Genomic DNA, 23,023 nt, shown 5'->3' with positions numbered 1-23,023 from the left:
ACCAGAATGGGTTCAGTGCCCTCGCCGCTTTGATTAATAAGCATTTGAGCCGCGCTATGACAAAACCAACATAGTGCGTTTGTGACCAGCATGGATCCAGACCAGCCTGCACATCCGCGTAGTCTGATCAGGATCCATGCTGTTCGCTATCAGTTTCTCTACTTGTAATAGAGTTGGATGCGCAGGCTGGTCTGGATCTATGCTGGTCGCAAACGCACTATGTTGGTTTTGTCGTGACGAGGCTCATTTGTAATAGCTATACAACGATAAACTGTCAACATTAGGAAAAACAAACACGGATATAAAACACGACTTTTTTGTTTATTTTCAAAAGAATTTTACTATGTACACAAAATATACATATGTAAAATACCCGTAAAAGAAAATTAATATATTCAGTCTGAGTTTAAATTTTTTCTCTTTAAAAAGTACTGGACAAAAACACGTACAAGTATCAAATATCCGTGACCTTGACATTAATGAATATATAAACTGTAAACTTCAACAGACTTAAGACAGTAACCTAAATCTTACTAAATCATCCACTTTTATTGTGTGATGAGAGTTGACATGAAACCATCAAAATATACTTTAAATGCATTTTACCAGGGTCTTTCAAATAGTTTCTTAATTCCACTTGAAAAACCCGGATTTTAAATTATTGTTATGCGAATTTTAAATAATAATATAACTATATACATATAAAGAAATACACCAACAACGATTTTATTCATGGACAAATGAGACATTAACACACATTAAGAATCAGTTATTATTAAAACTGTCTGGTTGGTTCGAATAATTAACAGTACACGCTGTACGTTCAACCCGGATTTGCAAATTTACTTTATCATATATAATTACCCTTTCATATATTAACCTTAGATATGTAATGCTGATGTAAAAATATAATTGTATGAAGAATGGCAAAGTGAAGTGACATTGACGGAAGGAAATCTATGCATATAGTAAATCTTCAAACAAGGGAGACTAATCTTGCCGGTCTATGGAGACAGATAACTTCTACATCACACGGTCTCCGTAAAGATCCATCAAACAAAAGTCGGACGCACAACAGTAAATCAATAGAAACAAAAGTCCATTATACTTAAATCAAAATCAAATTCTTCACTAAACTTGTATCAAATAGTTTAACAAACTGAATATGATAAAAAAAAAATTGAAAAAAATATGTAATATCTAGTAAACAAAGACACTATTACAAATAATGATAAAAAGTTTAACAGGACAAAAGTTTCTTTCTTTCGTAAATAATCTTTTTTATAAAGACGGCTCATCGACAGAAGATTTGTGGTAAAATAACCTCATATTTTGAAAAAAAGTCATCATACAGACGTAAGTCATTAATGATAGATCACAATTTCCCTATAGAAAGATAAACCTTATACCTAAAAATTAATTTGCAAATCAAAAGTAAGACAAAGTTAGAATATCATACTGCTTCTATATATATCTCATGTGATATGTGGGAAAATGGTAAAATGCAGTTAATTGTATATACTGATGTCCTATCTTAACCGGCGACCGAATCTACCCGCATGCGACCAGCGCAGATCAAAACCATAGCCTGCATCTGTTCGCTGATTAGTCGGTACTTATTCTAAAAAATTCCCTAAAAATAATGAATGGTCTTGTTCCGTTTAAAAAAATGGACAAGTCCATTTAAGATATTTTGTGGGGTAAGGGTTATAATCATAAAAAGATAAGCGTGAAAACATGATGATCTTATTTACAAATATCCCGTTTTATCGTCGAATACTGGTCTTAATTGGTAAACCGTATTTACAGATATCCCGTTTTATGAGTGAAAAATTATAATCATATATATATGTATACATATTTACAAATATTAAAACATGTTCACAAAATATGTGAATAACTATATGCATCAAAAGCTGCACAGACAAAATATAAATTACAACAAAATGTTTGAGGTAATATTAAATTGTCATGGAACTTTAACTGTCCAATATTTCCCATCCAAAGCAAAGACGCAAAACACATTTGTTAATTGTCTGGCCATTTTTTTGTAGCCATCGCTGGTAAAAAATACACAAGATTTCCATGTAGATTGTATAATAGTTTAATCTTTGGTTTAACGCGGTTTTCTCCCCTTATTATCAAACACCATTTGACGTTGACTGAGCTCTAGCTCCCCCTTCCAACAAAATCCATGATAAGTCTTGTAAGAGTGCTATCGTCCATTCTTTGAATGACAGAAACATCCTTTCCCAGCAGAGACGCAATGTCCTTTTTATCTATTCCATAACGTATAAACATTCGAAAAAAGTCCATTTCGTCACCAGTAAACCTGTTTCTATATTTAGGACATGATGCGTTGCATTGTGGGAGTGGACATGAGTCAATAAGATGGTGGAAACAACTACCACTAGGATGCTGATGACGTCGGTGTCTACTTTTTCGTCGTCCTGTAAACAGAAATGTAATTTGAATGTATTTTTTTTGTAATCAGAAAAGAAACAGAAACAGTAACATAAAGACAAATGGTGTGAAAAGAAAGTTTCTAACTGGCATGACTTTGTATGACTAAAGCCCCAGTCACATTAGAGCTTACGACCAGTGAAGACCAGTTCACGATCACCAGTGACCTCTGGTCGCGGACAATCTTTAAAACGTCTTACGACGGTCATCGATGATCTTCGACGGTCGCAGGTTATCTTATTTAGGTCCCACGACCAATTTCAGTCGTAGAGAGGTTTTTGAGCTTGCACAAAAACCTCTCTGCGATCAAACAGGTTGCTAGTGATCTTTAAAGGTCTTAGTCTGTCGCACGATCGTCGCTCGAAAGTGCGATATTCTTACGACAGTCTTTACAAATTGCCACTAGTCACTGATAATCTTGAGCAGTCTTTAGTAATAGTGATGGTCGTACGACAAGTTGTAGGTGATCGCATGACAGGTCACGGGTAGTCGTAAGTAATCCCAGGCAATCTTGAGACCATCGTACGTTTGCTGATGACCTGTCGTGCGATTGTCAATGATGATTGGTCGTATTATAATCGCAGAAGTTAATTTATTCTAAGAGGGCTTGGTCGCAGACAATCGCCGATGATCGTCGGTTTTACACGTCGCAGGTAGTCGCAAGTAGTCGTAAGCTCTAGTGTGACTGGGGTTTAATAGGACTTATAATACCTGTTTTATAGTGTATACCATTTTATAGTGTATTTTGATGACTGAATCCTAATTTCTTATAATATTAAAAATTATGAAAATAATTTTGCTAGCCGAAAAAAGAAAAAAGAAAAGGAAAATGGTTGTATCAAATAAACTCTCGTGTTTTGTGGTCAAATCACATAAATCTAATATTATTGTTTACAACATATTCATGAAAATAATAAGTGAATGCACTGATGTCCGAAATTGAATAAATCATGATATTGACGCATAATGTGCCTTTGAAAACATATTGTAGTTGTATCATAGTTTGACCAAACCTGTCTAAATATTTGCACAATGGTATATAATGACTACAGCGATTTCAAAAATATCATACCCTTACTTCTCTTTTTGTTCCTGCCTTTCCGGCTTTTAGAGTTTGCACGATTATCTCGTTTCCTTTCTCTATCTCTTTTCTTCTTCTTTTTCTTCTTATTTTTTCTATTCTTTCTCCTTCTTCTCGTAGCTTTGGAATCGTTTGTCTTTGGCGAATCACCTTGCAAAGTGTCTAGAGCACTGTAAAGTTGGACAAAACATTTTTCACCATGTTTGTATCATAATATAAATATTCACCAAAACATTTAGACCATTTTTACAATTCACCTTCTTGTCCAAAATTTTCTCTCTGTCAAAAAATTACCCAAGTTACGTCACAATTATACATTTTGAAACATTTATAGTTCCATTTTGTTTCTTACAGGACTGGGACTAACTATGTCCTGTGGTTTTCTATATTAGATTCATGAATTGGCATTATCAATTTCAGATTCTAAAACATTTTTTTACAGTTAAACAGTTGAAAGTATAAAACCTGGTCAGAATACAGAAATACAAAATGTATGTCAAAAGCCTTACATTGTCCAAAGCTGGTGGCATAGGCCTTCAATAATCGCACTGATGTTCAAAATGTGTAAGTGTACTTCTTTCCATTTGTATAAATTATTATTTTCATAAATATAAATTCATGCTGTTAACAATTTCCTTTCCATTAAATGCCATTTTGATAGCAACGTTTCTTGTATACATATATTGACTTGTAAGCTAAAGTTTCTTAAATGTATTGTTTAGGATGAAAAGCGATCTCAGTATATTTCAATCATTAGAATATTTCATTTACTGAATCAAATTCAGCGATTTTTAAGAATTTATTTGATTTCCAATTCTGTATATATTTAAATTAAATTTCATCAAGAGTTTTTTTTCCATTTTAACAAAAAGGCTTATAAATGAATAACAAAACATGTTTGTATACTTACTTTACTGATGCTGTTTTTATGAGGCATTTGTCGTACTTGTAGCTGTTTTCCCAGCAATAGATAGATTGACCTAGTTTAATACTATTTATACTGACGTTAAACCAATCATATCGCGTCAATATCTCATGTGACAGACAGGATGGAGCAAACACAGCTCTGAAAGAAAATCATTCAAATGTGTTACTATAAATAGAACAGGAAGTTGGTGATATCGAATTGATTTTTTAATAGTTCGTTCGTGGCACTTTCTAAAAGGTATTTTTTCAAATTATCTTCTCTCAGAGAGAAAAAATATTGCATTATGCATTTATAGAAAGTATTTAGAACCAAAAATGCCGTATTTAATAGACAATACGCGTTATACGGTAATCGATGCAAATTGTAATTTGCGGGACACAAAAAAAAACAGTGTTTTTGTTGTTGTTTTTTTGTATCTCTTTCATATGTAAAACGACAGAAAATCATGGTCCTTTCAGAAATGAAAGATGGTATTTACATTGTTGAGAAATCTGTTGATTTTTTTGACTGATTGTATCTACATTGCCAATATTGCAATGAGTGACAGTTTGACACAAGTGACAGTTTGCAGCAATTTTAATGCACACATATAACGGACAGAATAAGCAAATTCTCAAATGATACACTATTTAAAAAAAGTTGAATAAATTTCTTAAATGAATAAAGGACTGTATGCTTCTACAATGCATCTTGTAAAACACAATTTCAACTTTTCTGTATATACCATCGATTCAGTTCCATTTGAGACGTTTTGCATAGATATCTTGAGACGCTTTGCCTAGATATCCACTTCCTAATTAGTATATTCTAAGACAAAACATTCCATTACAATTTGTTTCATTTTACGAAAAAACATGTTGTCAAGTTATACCTATTACTTAACATCATTTTGAACTGGAAAAAAACTCTCATTACAATCTGCAATAGTGTTAAGTACAATTTATCGAAACTTACGACACATTTTCTAAAGTTTTTCTGACTTCCTGGCCAAGTTTGTGAAGATACTCCCATTGAGGTTTTGTGACAGTAGCGGCGGAGTTGTCTCCCTTGATTTGAGTTTGCTCGAATACGTTGTCCACCAGAATCTGAGCCTCGTCAAACAAATGTTGTATCACATATAGGGGATCTGCAACAGTAAATGGGGTTAAGTGTTTTGGTTGTTTTGTGTGTTACAGTGTAACCTCGTTAGAATATCCCTATATATAGAGCAACAATTTAAATTATTTCCAGTAAAACTGTTGATTCTTCCAAATTTAAGTTAAAACATTCAAGTGCAACACACCTTAACAACAGTCGAATTCTTTGTCTTCCGAAGGGGTTACCTTGAAGAGTTTTTACTAATATGTACAAATGTTCGCTCCAGGCATATGTTACAGTGGCATAAGGCAAGTTTACGGTCGGTTATTTGTCTGATCATTAAATTACTATTTAAAATCACCTAGATGTGCACTTATAATGTCACGTGATATTAACGTTTTACTAGTGATACAGCTGTATTTTAGCGAGACCGGAAACGTAAGTAATTCGCATATTCGGCAGTCATTGCTCTAAAAGAACTTTTCAAATTAAAAGACGCTAAGAAGTGACTGTTTTTGGCGTTTCTTATTGTGTCATGATTTATGCATGATGATTTGCCAACAAGTAAAATCGGAAATAGGTATTTGGTGACATCATATTTTCCAAATATTTTGTCAGGTGTATAAAACATCAAGTTATTGACAAGGAAAACTTTAATCTACATGTACTTCTTTTTCTGTGGATGAAAGGATAATTAGAAATCACTTGATTTTCATTGTTAAAACATGAACTTTGATATACATGTATTGAAATTTAGTACAGTCTTTAACAAAAAAGCGGGTTTCCATGGACACTGAATGTATACGTGAGATATTGTGTGTTTCAAAAATCTTCATACATATTAAATTATCATAAAAGCACCGTTTAAAGACATAGCGCTGAAATATTTTCGCAGGTCAACAATCCCTTTAAATATTATGAAAATATTTTCTAATAAACAAGTTATATAAGCAAAATTTTTACAGTTATACAATCAATGTGTTAAACGTGGAGAAACCCCCTGTGACATTGTTATATAACTGTGTAACATACAAAGAGTACATATGATTAATAGTTGGGAAAATTTTAAGTAAACTTGGGACTGCCTGTTGAGGCACATGTTTCACTAGTTGATGTCGTTTATGTACATAATTATATAATCGTAATTGGAATAGAAAACAGCACAAAATATGATATCCGTTGATGTATATGACACTGGAAAAATGGGAAAACTACTTATCCAAGAACGCAACATCCCTGCCTATCCCGAATGGTTATCCTTAGTTATATGGGCGAAACTTTATACAGAGGTTACGTGTATAATAAGGTATACACGTGCACGTTATATTGCCTGATCATACACAGTGGATGGAGTGAAAAATGACTGTTTGATAATTTAATATATGATACAATATAACGCTCATCCAAATATAGTAGCTTATATGAGTGACCAGTAGCGACTAAAGGTGAATTTCTACATGTAGTAATCAATTTTTCAAATTTTCAGGTTACAAATCTTAATAGAACAGATTTTATATAAACTGGACGTTTTTTTATTATAAAACGCAAGTGGGCGGAGCACTTAGCCAGTTAGAGTGCATATAGGATGTTCTTCGTAAATAAGAAAGCTACAGTCGCTTCGCAAGCTCCGCTCCTTTTTAGCTTTCTTATTTACGAAGAACACCCAATATGCACTCTAACCTATACTTGTTTCAATCATTTTTGTTTTTTTTATAACTCGAACCTTTTAATTGTTTGTGCCAAAGAAGCAGGGGTCTATAAGAAAATGTATGACGTCACGAACAATATTTTCACGTATGTTCATGTTTTTTATTGTATTGAAAAAAAAACCACACAAATAACAACAACAAAAAAACAAAAACAAAATACAATCAAAGTTATCAAAAATACACCCGCGGTCAGGTTGTAATTCTATATAAAAAAATAGATTTATAGTGCATAGATTATTTCGAACATGATTTTCTGCATACTAGTATTATTTAATCTATATTGTCAAAATACATATATATTGGACAAGATGCTGATCATGGCTTCATTCTATGAAGGGAAAAAATCTTTTGAGCACACATTCTTATGACAAAATAACAAATATTAAATTATGTCTAATTTAAGGAAAACATCACAGTCTAAGTAAAGGGCAATAACTCAAAAGTTTAAAGCTCACTTTTTAAAGTTTTGTAGAGCCTGTAACCAAAATAACATCTCCAATGTTCAGACTCTGTATATTCTTCCATACATGTTTCTGGTACCCGCCCATTCCACATTCTGTAAAAGAAAGATGTAAGTGTTAGACGGGAACCATGTATACAAGTTGCTGGTACCCGCCCATTCCACATTCTGTAAAAGAAAGATATAAGTGTTAGACGGGAACCATGTATACAAGTTGCTGGTACCCGCCCATTCCACATTTTGTAAAAGTGTTAGACGGGGACGGTGTAATTTAACCCTTACACAATCAAATAGAAACCACAGTCTGAAAATAAATGGGCCAGAGGCACTGTAAATTGCAGAAACTGGTGTGATTGATAGTATACTTATAGTAAGTGCATTTCTTTCTTCCAAAAATGGATTTTTCCTCCTGTTAGATCTAAATCAGTTATATTTAATCGTGATTGAATAAAAGACAGCTCGTTAGAGCAAGAAAACACCAAAAACACCGACAAGAAGAAGAAGAAAAAGACGAAGAAGATGACGTTGAAGAAGAAGAGGAAGAAAAAGAAGAAGAAAAAGAAGAAGAATTAGAAGAAGAAAGAGCAACATCTAAAATATTTAATTAGAAGTTTTTTCTGGTATCTAAGACAGGAATACGTTCGTGTTATTGTCTGAACGACTTTAGAATATTTGTATTTGTAACATACGATTTCAGTCATATTTCACCTTCTATTTTCATGTTCATGTAATTGCTCACCTTTCAGAATATGGACTGTTAACTAAATGCTTTATGTAAATATTTCAAAAATATCAAAACGTTATTTTGCATATATTACTTTCATGTTTAAATCAATTAACATAACACAAACATTATTACATCATAAAATAGTCTCATTTTTCACTTTTCCGCGCAAATATTTGAAAAATGCAAGGTCCCTATAAAGCAGTATAGATATTTGAGTTATTTTATCTGATTTTCTTCATAAATTCGCACAGAAATATTCAAGTTCGGATACTATAGATATGAAACTTGCGACAACTCCACTGGTCAATTGATCATAGTCATCAACTAAAGTAACAGGTGTGATACACGAAGCTAATTTAAGTCGCAAAATCTCAAATTTAACAATGGTCGTTCACATCAAAGAGGCCGTGCGCTTTAACTTTACCTTTATAGCTCGCAGGTGGTCTTCTATATATTAACAATTATGTATTGTGTTTTTTAAAACTATCGCAAATATCAACGTTATTATTTAAACGTTTCACCAGTTTACGTCTGACTTGGATACATTTCTTTTCATATACTTCGTGAAAGAGTTTGATGTTATTGCCCTGTTTTGTTATAAACATTGCAATCGAATTCATTATCGGCACATCAAAGGGGAAAAAATCAAAATTATCAAAAGCTCAAATTAAGGCCAATACGTTCGATTAATCTTACCTAAGTCTTGATCGGTAGAAAAAAAACATTTAGCCATAATGAATCGGTTAATTTTCTACATAACAACTAATAAATTGACTAATTACACCACAAATATCATTTAACATTATTTAAGCGAACTGGACCAGTAATTAACGAAATGTCATTTATAAGCAATATATACTTTACACGGTATCAATCAGACGTAAAGTAACCCTCAGTGAATATGTCAAGTCATTCTAATACGTCTTATTTATCTAATTTCACAAAAAAAAACAACAACAACAAAAAACGAAAAACGTGTGCTACTTCAAAAGCTGTTCGTTTCGTTCTTTTTTTTTTTTTGCCACGGTTTCGAATATAGTCATATATTCATTTAAATAGTTAGATCGGCAGTAGTATGCTTCGTACTTTTGCTGATTAATGCACGAGTTTGTAAATAATGAACAAACACAGGGCTATTTTTTAAAAACTTTCCACGAAATGAAATTATGTGGCATGTATTTATTTCGGGTTCGTTTTTAAAAACAGATAAGGTAATGTGTCAATGCTCCCTCCCAAAAAAATAAAAATAAAATAAATAAAAAAAAGATATAAAAAATTACACATGTGCATCAAATTAACCGTCTTTCACCTTATAAATGCAATTTTACAATGAACTCTTCAGTGTATATTTGCATTTATCGCTTTGAGCCCTTGTAACATCAACTCTGAACTGTTTAATATCAGATGTCAATCAAAGTTCGTTTTCTAGTACCAGCAAAACTAGTAACACATTATCTTGTTTTTTATTAATTCATAACTTTGAACAAAGTTTGAGATTTAGTCCTTTTTAATTACTATGAGTATATACTTGCTTGATTCCCCGCTTTATTCCATCCGTTGGTGCGCATGACAGTGCCTCAACACAGTCTTTATATCTGTATTGTGGATAATCTAGGAACCAGCCTGAGTCTGCAATACCGCGCACCTCAACTTCCGGTGCCAGCTTTGCCATCTGATTGGCTACACGATCTAAATTGATAAGAACACCCGTACCGCCCGCACTGAAAGATATATACTCATTGATTTAGATTTGTAGAAAAAAGTAATTAGTGAGTGAAGTTGTTTGCCTTAAAGATACTTTACAAAAAAAGACAGCTGCACTTTCAATGTGGTAATGGAAATATTGTTATTAACATCAAAATTGAAAGAAATAAAGTAAATTAATAAAAAACAATGATTATATGTATAAATAAATTACTACAATTGTCATTGGCAGACAAAGTAGGGAAATAGTATATTTCTCTAATTAAAAAGACATAATTATGCTCCAGAAGATATATCACGTGACCTTTTTAAGCCAAAAACAGTCTTGGTACAATTTTTTCCCCAAAAAAGACAGTTTTACAAGTCCAGTTACATTTTACATGCATGGCACAGTTTATTAAATGTAATATTTGATCCATCAGTTTCCGTTGTTATTTCGGCAAACTTCGTTAACATCCGTTTGAAAGTAGTCATGTGACATCTTTTTGTTGCTCTGGATCATATAGGCGCTCATTTGATACTAATTAGACGTGACAAATGACGAAATGTACCAATTTTCACGAACTGTAGTGTATAAGTGAAATGATTACCTGCTGCCAGTGAGTATTAATTTTGTGGCGTGTTTAAGACCACGTGGAATGAGATCTTTAATCACTTCTTCTAAAATTAGGGAACCCATGAAAGCAAATTCTGAAACAGAGACAAAATCAAAATAAAGAAATTTGGAATGGATTTTTTTCTGGTACATATATTATTGAAATATTGTCATTATGATGTTTAATGCAATAATTTGGTGTAAATAACGACATTTTCTGCATCATTTGATTTGTGAAAAATGTATTAAAAATTTCAATGGTTTAGAAGCATATCAATCTATTTTTAGAACGATATCAATGACGTAATTCGAAACTCACCATTTCCGTTGGTTCCCATCGATGCAGTGCCACTCCATGTGTCACTTGAACAATATGGAATATATCTGTTATAAATAATATATAAAATATATTCAGATACAAACAAGCATGGTTTATTTATGATATACAATATTAATTGATAATTTATTGAGATTATTTATTAAAGATTTAATTTCTAATGAAAAGTAGTACGTGGTTTTAGGTCACTTCAAATTCTTACTGAAGAAATCACTTAAATTTAGTTTGTATTTCCGGAACAACAGTCTATAAGAAAATACATTCATATTAATTATTTCTATTATGTTGTATTCAGTAATCTGTGCATGTGAAGAGAGCCAACGAATTTACAATTATCAGAGATGCATCGTATCCATTTATTCAGGGAAATATACATAAACACATAAAATATTGTCACATATATCAGCATGCATATATAAACACACAAAAATGCAACAAAAATAATTACAAGATTAATTAGTATGTTTTATGCACGAGTTTGTGAATCCTACGATTGCCCATTAAGCTAAAATTATTTCAAATGGGGTAGATGTCTCTGGATTTAAATCATGTCAATCTTTTCATTACGTGTTTAGTATAGTCCAAAAAAATTAAAGTTTTAACATATCTGAAGTAAATATTCGTGAAGTACATGACATTTTACTTTTTTTAAAACAAAAACTCAAATATCGTGTTTCTTAAAACAGAGAAAAATATTTCGATTACTTACACAATGTTGGAATGAAAGTAATATGGGTTTTCTTCTGGGTTCCAGGACAATATACCTGTAACTATATAAAAGATACATTGCTTATAGTTTAGATAATGAATATTGAAAAGAAAAACTGTTATATCAAAATGAAGCGTTCTTTAAATGATATCCTATTAAAAATGCCTTTATCTTATTGCCTATTATGGCACTTGTAATTTTGATCCATTTGAAAAAGATAGTATGGGTAACTGTGCACATTTTGAAGGCTGGCCTATAAACTATGTATATTTTTGAGGCTGACCTATATACTGTGCACATTTTGGAGGCTGACCTATAAACTGTACATATTTTGGAGGCTGACCTATAAACTGTTCATATTTTGGAGGCTGGTCTATCAACTGTACATATTTTGGAGGCTGGCCTATCAACTGTACATATTTTGGAGGCTGGCCTATAAACTGTACATATTTTGGAGGCTGACCTATAAACTGTTCATATTTTGGAGGCTGGTCTATCAACTGTACATATTTTGGAGGCTGGCCTATCAACTGTACATATTTTTGAGGCTGGCCTATAAGCTGTACATATTTTGGAGGCTGGACTATAAACTGTACATATTTTGGAGGCTGGCCTATAAACTGTACATATTTTGGAGGCTGGCCTATAAACTGTACATATTTTGGAGGCTGGCCTATAAGCTGTACATATTTTGGAGGCTGGACTATAAACTGTGCTTCAACTAACATAGAATATATTCCTGCAGATATGATATGGTTTTACACACTATGACACTTTTTTGGGAGTCGTGCTTATTGTCAATCATTGATCGAAAATTTGCCATTGCGCATGATTATGAATATTTTTGTACATGTATTTTAGGATCTCCGCTTTCGCGTTTATAGCTACTTATGCCATTTATAGAAATATATAAATGTTTGAATTTGTGTTACTTAATTTAATTTCCAGTATTTTTAAGAAAAATAATGTTTTCTGATGACATTCTTTACATTGTAATAACAATATTAATATTAAAACCATTCATACTTGTTCTCGAAATTGAACCAAATTAATCTACTAGATTGATACACATAATTTTTTGTATTAGCAATGACTTATAAGTACATGGGGCCGGGCGATTGTTTGTTTTGTGTTCGTTCTATATTCGTATATACTGTATACATGTAAAGCATGTCATAATAATAAATAATTATAAATGTTCTTCTTTTCTTCTTGTACATATATGCTGTCCATGTTTGTATGTATTATACTTTATCGTTTTAAGTTATACCGAAACGTTTTATACCTATCTCCACTTAAGCATATATAAGACGAACTTAACATGAATGTCACTTAAGAATTGCATATTCACAATTAGTAAAGAAACAAAAAGATCATAAATGCTAAAAATATTTTCTTTCATCTTTTGATTGATATTCTTTTATGTACATAAGGTTAACTAAGATATGTGAATACAATTAATACTTGTCCGTTTTAAATGGATTAAAAACCAATAAATGCTCAGTTTTATTTCAGTAATGTCTCCGACGTAACGTTATCCGCACAAAGATATGCATTGAGTTGGATGGTTCGCTTCATATTATTTGGCTTTTAAAGCACACGGGGATGATTGTTTTGATATTTAACTAGTGAATGTTGTAAAAAAAATAAAAAAAAGCTTGATTGGGAAGCACGTTCTTGCAACCAACAGTCCACTTCCTGGAACTTATAAGACAATAAAGTATTGATGTGACGGGAGGACACAAAGTCGTTACCCGACAAGTGCTCGAACACACGATGAGTTCTTGTTTGAGATATAGACACTCTTACCAATAGGCAAGTGCTAACAAGCAACAATATTAAATTGGAAAGGTCTAAACCGCCAGATTTGCCTGCACGGATTGTTAAGGCAAGACTTGTTTCTTGGGTAGGACCTTCCTTTAGTAGCCGTGTGGTCATCGACTTCAAATTGCTTGTCCCTCACAGCCATGGGTTCGAATTCCACCAGGGTCATATGGGGAAGCTATCAAGTTTGCTTAAGGACAATTGGTGGTTATACTCAAATACCCGCTCGTGTCTGAAATAATGCACGAAGGGGCAAATGAAGTCTTCCTTCACGATTAAAGCTGAAAATCGGATTGACATTGTCGGTGTTGCTTAAAATCTAAACAAAAAGCAAAGTCTCGCAAGCAAGCAACATGTAGTTAGAAAGAAAACTAAAACTGCTTGCTTACAGTTAATGAGATTGAGGTCAATGTAATATGTCACAGAACGTAATATTTGGCACTAAACAATAATTACTTCACCGACGATTGTTTCACTATTAATAAAAATGCAAATCATTACTTATACATGTATTTCTATTATTTATAAATTGATATCGTGATGTATCTATTCCCATTTTCAGATTTTTTTGTTGTTACTTGCATTTACTTGCAATATTTATCTTAAATATATGTCAATTGAATTTTGAAGTTTGTGACTTCAACAGCATTTAACATATATCTGTTTACTGAGAGAAACGGAAATATGAACAGAACAGAACAGAACTGAACTGAACATTTGTTTTTAATGGCTCGCTCATGTACAGAAAATGAACATAAATCTGATGGAACTTAGTCATATGAATATAAACAGGACATAGTCGTGATGTTTAACTAGTGAATATTCTTTCTTTTTGAATGAAAAGAAATTTCACTTGCGTATTTTACACCAAAACGAACACTTTTTTGAAAGAAATGGACATTCAGTATTTGCAGGGGGCAACCTAGCTTAACCCATTCCCTACCCAATCCATAATCTTTCAAAAATTTTAAGCTAATAACTTTTGTATATTTGATGAAAATATATAAATATTTGTATAAAATATAAATAAAATACTATGAAACAAATACGTCGGCTTAATAGCAGTTTTAATTATTTCAAAGATATATGAGCCGCGTCACGACAAAACCAACATAATGGGTTTGCGACCAGCATGGATCCAGACCAGCCTGCGCATCCGCGCAGTCTGATCAGGATCCATGCTGTTCGCTATCAGTTTCTCTACTTGTAATAGGGTTGGTAAGCGAACAGCATGGATCCTGATCAGACTGCGCGGATGCGCAGTCTGGTCTGAATCCATGCTGGTCGCAAACGCACTATGTTGGTTTTGTCGTGACGCGGCTCATTTTTTCTTATTACAAAAAGATACTTTTATTTCATTGCTCTCATACATCTGAAAAGCTAACTAATCGGCTGTCCATCAAAGACAATAAAAGTAATATTATTGTCTTACTTTATCGTAGTAAAAGAAACTGTTTGACGTATGAATATAGACGTGGCGGACTATTTTCTTTGAAGTCCTCTAAGTTTAACTAGTGGTTCACTTGAGGAAGCGCATTTTGTGTCAGCATTCATGTTAGAATATGTCGGTGATAACAACTAACTACCGTAGTAAAGGTGTAAATTTGGAGATGTCGCTAATTAGCACGTGCCTTTGATCTCATTTACGTTAAAACGCACCGGTGATGTTAATTACACGTATTGCGGAATGACGGTATTGCCAACAAAACATAAATGTCGCCACCTTTGCGATATTGCCCGTGTATGAAGCTTGTTAGAATAACTACATAGACAATGATAGCGGCACGTTTGCTGTGAAGATGCTCATTTTATGGTTGTAGGTCAGAATTGGTATTTTGTAAATCACTTTCATGTGTTAATAATATAAATTTACCACCTGGAACACAGCTACCTATCATTCCAGCGTGTATGGAATGCAGTGTATGTTGTTTTAATTTAATAATGTATACATCAATCTCCATATCACTTACAAAGCCGCTTAAAATGTATAGCAAGATAATCGCCCTAATTAGCAAACAGTTTATTCTGATACAGTCGATTTGATTATAATTCAATAAATATTCAATAATTCAGCGCTTTAATTAATGACCATGAATTTAATGATCATGTCGTGTTTTAGAGACGCTTGTAGAAATCATGATAACAAAGTAGCAACATTTCTTTTTTCCTGCAGATTCATACTTTTAACATTCATTGTCGTATATAGATGAATTAGACGTTTTAAACTGAATTTCGGAGGGTGAAAAGGCGAGATTTTAGTATTTAATCATTCCAGCGCCTTGTCCGGTATATAACGGAATACGGTATTTAGTGTGATGCTCCGTCTCACTCATTGATGTTTACGGAAAATGACGATAAGTCCCGAATACACACGTGACCCATAATGAATAGAGACTCTAAAAAGGATTTAAGTACTTTTAAATAACTTTAGAACTACGGATATTTAAAGTCATCAATAAAAATAATAAAAATGATATTTTCAAAAATCTGAAATTCAAACTTAAATGTACTTAAATATAATGCTTCCTAAAACCTAAAGATGCAAACATAATTAAATACCTCATACAAACTGTAAAAATTACTATAAAAAATCTGAACTTTAGACAAGTATGCTTTCTTTTGATTGATTAACTGATTGATTGATCGATCGATTGATTGATTGATTGATTAATTGATTGAATGATTGATTTTTATCTGTTCATTTATTGCTTTATGTTATATGCTCAATTAATTTGATTAACTTAATTGCAGTGATACATATGATTTTAGAAACCAGACAGCCTTTATTTAGTTTAAAATTTACGCTTGAATTCAGCAATTAAAAAAAACTTACGTCAAAACCGTTGTCCTAAAAATAAATTAAATATAATTTCGTTTAATTTTCTATTCAAACTGTATATAAAATAATGGTCATATTCTGTATATATTGAGACCATTTAAGTTATTTAAGGACTATATTTAAAATGACTGACATAGCGCACGATTTGATAATGCAGATAAATGGATAATTAGACAAAATTTAAACTTTAAGCTGCGTTCGTAAGAAAATTAAAATATATACAATAAATGTAAAGAGACAATGCGCACCAAATCATTTTAAAGGGACATCGCTGAGGTAAAACAGACTAAAATCATAAAAAATTGAAATTCTTACATAGACTAGCTTGGGCACTTAAAGCAGAAGAAATGCAAAATATGATATAGAAACATACCCAGTAATAAATTGAAAAATCGTATTATTTTGTGTTATACTCAGCCCGACATGAGTGAAAAGCGTTGTAGCGGTTTCATTATTTGGCTTAGTTTTCATGATTAAAATAATTATTCTGAAAGAATGGAGTAAGCAAATGATCTGAAAAATTGCACACACATTATCGATCTAGACCTACAACAAATGGTACGTAAATATCGAAAAAATATTTCAAGTCCCATCACGTAAAAAACAACAACAAAAAACAAAAACAAAATACTCAGTGGAGTCCCTTTAATGTTTTTTGTCGTAGTATTTTATTGTCTTTCATCCATCTCTCTGTATACAGCTTTAATCTTGGCAATAACGTTTTCATGCTTTAAGTTAATAACCCTTCAACTGAGTTGATATAATTTTTTACCCTGCCTTAATTTTCGAACAACCATTCAAAGTTTTAGGGTGTACAAAACTTGATCCTTCAACAGTATTAAGCCGGCCAGACTGCAGAGATGCGCAGATCAGTTTGGCGAAGGTTCACCACTTCCGGTTCCGGCAGGTTAAGGGTTATAATTAGGTACAACGTTCGTCTCCACGAGAACCATAATCTTCACACATCGAATATGATAGAAACCCCTTATTGACCTTGACCCTCTATGAAACGCAATAGTTTTATATACATGTTGGTTAGTGCAATGAGTTTTACGAAAAGTCTTGCTTTTCCCCCTCAACCCAAACCAAACACTGATTACTTTTCCGATTCAGAATAGATATCTGTTCGCGTGACCTCGAATTTGGACGCATTTTTTTTTTAAAAAGTTCAATCACAACTTTGCGGACAAACAAAAATTATTGTTATATAAGAAAAAGGGATTAAAGTGATAATTGTTATTTTCGAAATATTTAGTAAACACAAACAAGAAGCCGAACATGGAGAGAGCAATTACTTAGATCCACACATATCCTCAGAGATTCCATCTATCTTTGAACTATCCTTAATTTAAAATATGAGGAAAAACACATACAAGATTCGTCATTATCAAAATGTATCTATTTTGTATCTATTTGAGAGAAGAAGACGCTTTTGTTGAGATCCGTCCAATAAACTACCGCAATCTTAAAAAAGCAATAAAATAATAAGATGTTGAAATACATTCAATTAGTTAATTAAACATGAAAGCGTTTCTCAATGTCTGTTAACGGGTTAATTACACACTTGTTACTTCTAAAGTGTATCAGGTGTAAAATAGGTTTTATCAGCCTAATTTTACTTCCGGTTGTAAAAAATATATAATATATTTGCGTACGCAACTGAAATTGTCGTCTGCTATTAATAAGAGAAAGTGTCGTCAGTTAGCAGCAGAATAGTCGTCTGCATTTTAAACAGGAGAAAAACGTTAGTAACGCAAAAGTACAAAACAGGGATTAAAGGCGCATACCGATCTACCTTTTCGAATGTAAAATGTATTATTTACTACTCAAATACATTAGTGGAATAAGAGAATATTTGTTAGAAATTATTTGTAAATCCTTTGCTGATGTGGACAGAACATAAAAGAAAAATTGAAAGATATGGCATTCAAAGATATGTTTAAGAAAAGATGTTAATAAAAGAAGTAACTTGCATGTGATTTTAAACAAGTAGTAAACGAGTATCTAGTTGGAACTTATAACTAGATGAAACTCAACTGTATTGATCAGCCAATCTATCAGAAAACTGTCATTGGGATATTGATACCTTTATATGAATTTATAAAATAGGTTAATTCATAAATGCATGAGGATTGTTTTCCTTCTTTTTCTATAAACTATTGTGTTTTATAACTATTACAGAAAAAAAATATTTAAATTTAGCTGAATCACTGTTTTCACGTGTGGGAAAAGTGCATTCTTTCTTTATCAGTTGCAGATTTTTGGGTTTATACTTAAAACCGCCTTTAATATTGCTTTCTTTATTTATATATCCAACGCAGCATGAATCTAAATCATTGGTTTCCAACCCACGTGATTAATCTATCAAACAGATTTAATTTGTTTAAATTTCGTAAATTGACTCTTGATTATGTACGGTATCATATACCGTCACAAGACGGAATTAAGCCTCTTACGCGATAAAGACCGTGGAATCGGAACAATTCGCGCAACATTTCAATGCCGACAAAATAAGCCAAATTTTAATTGACAACATACCAGATCGTGCCGCGGTAGTTGGTTAACAATTGCAAAGGCGGAGAAAGGATCAAAGGAATTAATTAGATCATATTAAATCAGATTGAATTTTAACATGATAAGCTTATATAGAAACTCCCCATGAGTTAAGACTTCAGAGAGAGCTGTAAGTCTACTAAGCGTTCGTTAAGCATGCGCCTACTGCGAAAAGCCCGTAGTAATGGCTGAACATATTGTACGGCGCTCCGAAGATATTATACGGCGCTCTATGGGGTACTTATCAAAAGGGCGACCGAGGCCCCCGCTCTATCAATTTGCAGTCAATACACATTTAAAGTGAAGAATGGAATGGGAAAGCTTATTTTATGACATTCTTTTGTAGTAAATCACATATAAACTTTATAAAATCCAAACCAAAACATGAACTGTTTTCAATATCAACACGTTCTTGCCATTTTATAACATAAGTAAAATGCTTCCGAATAGATATACAGTGTCTCGTTTTACAATACATGGTTTAAAAAATAATCTAGTGTTTTGCCCCCAGCAAACACCAAACCAATCTTTCACCCCCGGTCAAATACTAGCTCCAGGTTTGATTCTGACCTGGTCAGAATACGAAATTAGAAAATGTACAGGCCGAGGATTTTATTCCTGCTTGATGTAAAAAAGAATTTTTCAATAATAATATCACAACGTCTTTGTACACGTATTATAATTTGTTATATTTAAATTTCACACCGGTTATAACGAACAATACGTGATATACAAAACAACAACAACAACAATAATAATAATAATAATAATGATAATAAAAATAATAATAATAATAAAAATAATAATAATAATAATAATAATAAAACTTAACAACATTGGGTACATGTAATAGTTCGTTTTAGCAGTGCTTCGAATAAGCGATTGTTTTAGTATATAAGATAAAATTGCGTTGAAATCATCATATTTGCATGTCATGATATGCTATATGTATTATATACATATCACAAATAAACTTCTGTTCAGTTCTGTTCTGTTCATTATATCATTTACGACAGGCACCACAACCTTTAAACATATGATTTACTGTAATCAGATTCTACTGTTAGATAACTGACCCGGAAAATGAGCTTTTTTCGTTATGTTCCGTAAATACTTGTGAAGTACTGAATGTGCCTTTTTGTGTAATTTGAGCCGCGTCACGACAAAACCAACGTAATGCGTTTGCGACCAGCATGGATCCAGACCAGCCTACAAACCCTATTTCAAGTAGAGAAACTGATAGCGAACAGCATGGATCCTGATCAGACTGCGCGGATGCGCAGGCTGGTCTGGATCCATGCTGGTCGCAAACGCATTATGTTGGTTTTGTCGTGACGCGGCTCATTTAACGATACGTTAATGTTTCCAAGCAATCTGGCGGATCCTTTGAATCTTATCAAAGAGGAATGGAACCAAAAATTTGGAAATTGGTCTATAGTAAAAAGTCGTCTCTCTTGAAAAGAGCAAAAGAAAATGCACCAGCAAGAATTTTATAATTATGATATTCTGAGATATATCTGAAAATCGTTTGATGGAACAGGTAGTCAATTTGTATATCAAAGAAATACTATCTTTTGAGTATTTTTACATATCATATATCCCACTCAATGTGGTGTTTCATCTAAGAATGTATGTATCGTGTGTGATTTCTTCTTTCTCTCTTTTTTTTCCCTATCGATAAATTGATTTGTCTGCCATCAACTAATAGTTTTATGATTACTTAGAGATCAAAGCGTCTGTGAACTGCTCACATCAGATCGTACCCCACTTGTTTCAGTGGCCCTTTGATGGTACTTTTGAAGTGAAAAAAATCCAAAAAGCCAGTGCGGATTATCAGCTGCCGTGAAGATTTTTATATAGGTTACAACAATTAAAGAATTTATTTGATTTCAGTTAATTCGTCAAATAGAATTATACGAAGGGCCAAAGATTTTTTTGAATAACGCGATTTACTGTTTTAACCTTTTAGACATGATTGCAACAAAATTAAAATACACCGACATTTTCTTTGATCTCGCCGTATCGGCAAAAGATAAAAGCAGTCGATACAATTAAATAGTTTGATATTTTAATTTTTGAAGGGTTTATAGACATTAACATAAATAATGTTTTAATTATTACCCCCTTTGTCATATTTTTTTAACAGAAAAGACAGTGTTTTAATATAGTATTGATCCTAATTAAAATCCAAAATTACATGTTTATTGCATAAGGTATACTTAACATTATGTTGTATTATATAAATCATACGTTATAAGATATATGCAAAAGTATTACTGATCAAATTAAAACATGATCAAGTTCTACGAAACGCCTGCACTTTTGCATATGTCAAAACACTTTAAATGACTTGGATTTTGTTAAACCACAGGCAGATTTTCACTGGAACTGTATCGCATGCTCCTAGATATTTCATAAAAAAAAATGTGTTTTTTATTTTATCTTATTATTTTTTTTTATTTTAATATAATATCAAACGGCAAATACCCTAGTATGTATGTATAAAATCGTTTATCACATATTTATTGCACAACTTTCCGTCACATACTTTTAAGATTTTATCTTTTTTAAAATTGTTTTACCCCAAAAAATACTATTATCAGTACACAATACAAATAAACTCATTGATCCATAATATATACAAATGTATATTAGAAAATAACCTTTTCTCTTCTTCGGCCAGCCTTTTGAGCTCATAAATTTCTTCATATTGCTAGCCCATCTCATTTGACAACTGACATTATCAAAACAGTACCATCCACCTGTAAACGAAATAAATATGTTAAATGCATGTTAATTTATATAATATATAGTCATTCTATAGCTGCAGATAAGACCACACACTAGGATCCTGTTAAGTTGTTAACCCTAAATCTCCTAAATTTCTTTCGTAACAGTTCATTATTACAGGTTTCAGATGAGACTACAAACAAGGAGCTACCGACAGTCTAATAATATAGAAACAAACGAAGATCCTAAACAACGCGCAAAACGGTAAACATCGAAAATATTGCATACTCGGTTTGATTGGGCCAGTTTATGGACGGAAGAGGTTAGCACATCCCCCCAGCACCGGCTTAAGAAGAAATGTATTAGAGCCAGGTAAGATTGCACGGATGCGCAGGCTGGTCTGACATTTTACTTCGTTGCAGGTTAAGAGTTCATATTTAATGAAAGGATCGCTATAACAAAATAAAAAAAATGTTGCTCTATGTTTGATTAAGCATTATGAAGTATTCCTGATACATTGCTAAAATAAAATGTGCACGATTCTAAGTGATCTGACTGCGAAAGTTCATTATGCATTACTGAAGTATATGACAGTCATTCTAAATTCTTGCCTCTTAATTTTTGCCATGTATTAAATAATGTTCCTATGTATTTGTATTCCTATTTGATTTGACGTACTGACAGTTGAATGCTTTTTAATGATCACGTGACATTTTGCGACATTGATAACGGTTTAAAGAAATAAATCAAATGCTGATGATGTTGTATATAAATAACTTTCAAATTTTAAAACAATCACCCACTAACAAGGAGTCTTAATTAATTTTCAAAATATTTTGTTGCTTCCAACCATATATTCAAAGGCAAATACTATTAATAAGTGAATCGCTGAATAGGTTAGTTTCAGTCCTTTCAGTTCTGTTCTACTAAAAAAAATGTTGCAAAATTTGATCCTCAGAGAAACAAAGTGTTGCAATGCCATGCTATTTCGAGGCCCTCGCAAAATAAAATATGTCCATATTTTTACATGAAGAGGTAAATAATGCTTTTTAAGTCGAGGGGGGGGGGGGGTTGTGTCTTTTAGGAAACAAATATAAGAATTCTAGTGCCAGTGCCGCTTCTGAGATTCAAACTTCAGTTGCGAAACTTCGTTTAAGTCAGCTCAGCGTATGGAGTAATTGAAAAAAATAACTACAAATCAACCAATCACAAACTAGCCAGAAGGCCTTGATTTCTTTATGAAAAAAGAGAACTTATTGTTCTCTTTAAATAGCACATTACCCTCTA

General features: G+C 32.4%; 1 protein-coding gene across 2 annotated transcripts in view; it reads right to left on the bottom strand.

Annotated features, from left to right (window-relative positions):
* Nucleotides 1–263: 263 nt before the first annotated feature.
* LOC132745026 (palmitoleoyl-protein carboxylesterase NOTUM-like) overlaps nucleotides 264–23,023 on the bottom strand; it is a 37,729-nt gene continuing 14,969 nt past the window's right edge. Inside the window, exons 3-12 of one of the 2 annotated variants that reach the window (XM_060733853.1) lie at nucleotides 21,670–21,768; nucleotides 11,791–11,851; nucleotides 11,064–11,128; nucleotides 10,740–10,839; nucleotides 9,978–10,166; nucleotides 7,714–7,814; nucleotides 5,427–5,598; nucleotides 4,455–4,610; nucleotides 3,536–3,714; nucleotides 264–2,450 (exon numbers count right to left, since the gene is read on the bottom strand). In XM_060733853.1, coding sequence (XP_060589836.1) covers nucleotides 2,170–2,450; nucleotides 3,536–3,714; nucleotides 4,455–4,610; nucleotides 5,427–5,598; nucleotides 7,714–7,814; nucleotides 9,978–10,166; nucleotides 10,740–10,839; nucleotides 11,064–11,128; nucleotides 11,791–11,851; nucleotides 21,670–21,768 — 1,403 coding nt within the window. In that variant the 3' untranslated portion in view covers nucleotides 264–2,169. The remainder of the gene's footprint in view (nucleotides 2,451–3,535; nucleotides 3,715–4,454; nucleotides 4,611–5,426; nucleotides 5,599–7,713; nucleotides 7,815–9,977; nucleotides 10,167–10,739; nucleotides 10,840–11,063; nucleotides 11,129–11,790; nucleotides 11,852–21,669; nucleotides 21,769–23,023) is intronic. The other variant, XM_060733854.1, reaches the window with a different exon arrangement.

This window comes from Ruditapes philippinarum, unplaced genomic scaffold, assembly GCF_026571515.1.
Source record: "Ruditapes philippinarum isolate M1 unplaced genomic scaffold, ASM2657151v2 ctg1553_1_1_1_1, whole genome shotgun sequence".
NCBI lineage: Eukaryota > Metazoa > Mollusca > Bivalvia > Venerida > Veneridae > Ruditapes > Ruditapes philippinarum.
Note: the sequence above shows the minus strand (reverse complement) of the source record. Positions and strands in the feature narration are given on the sequence as shown.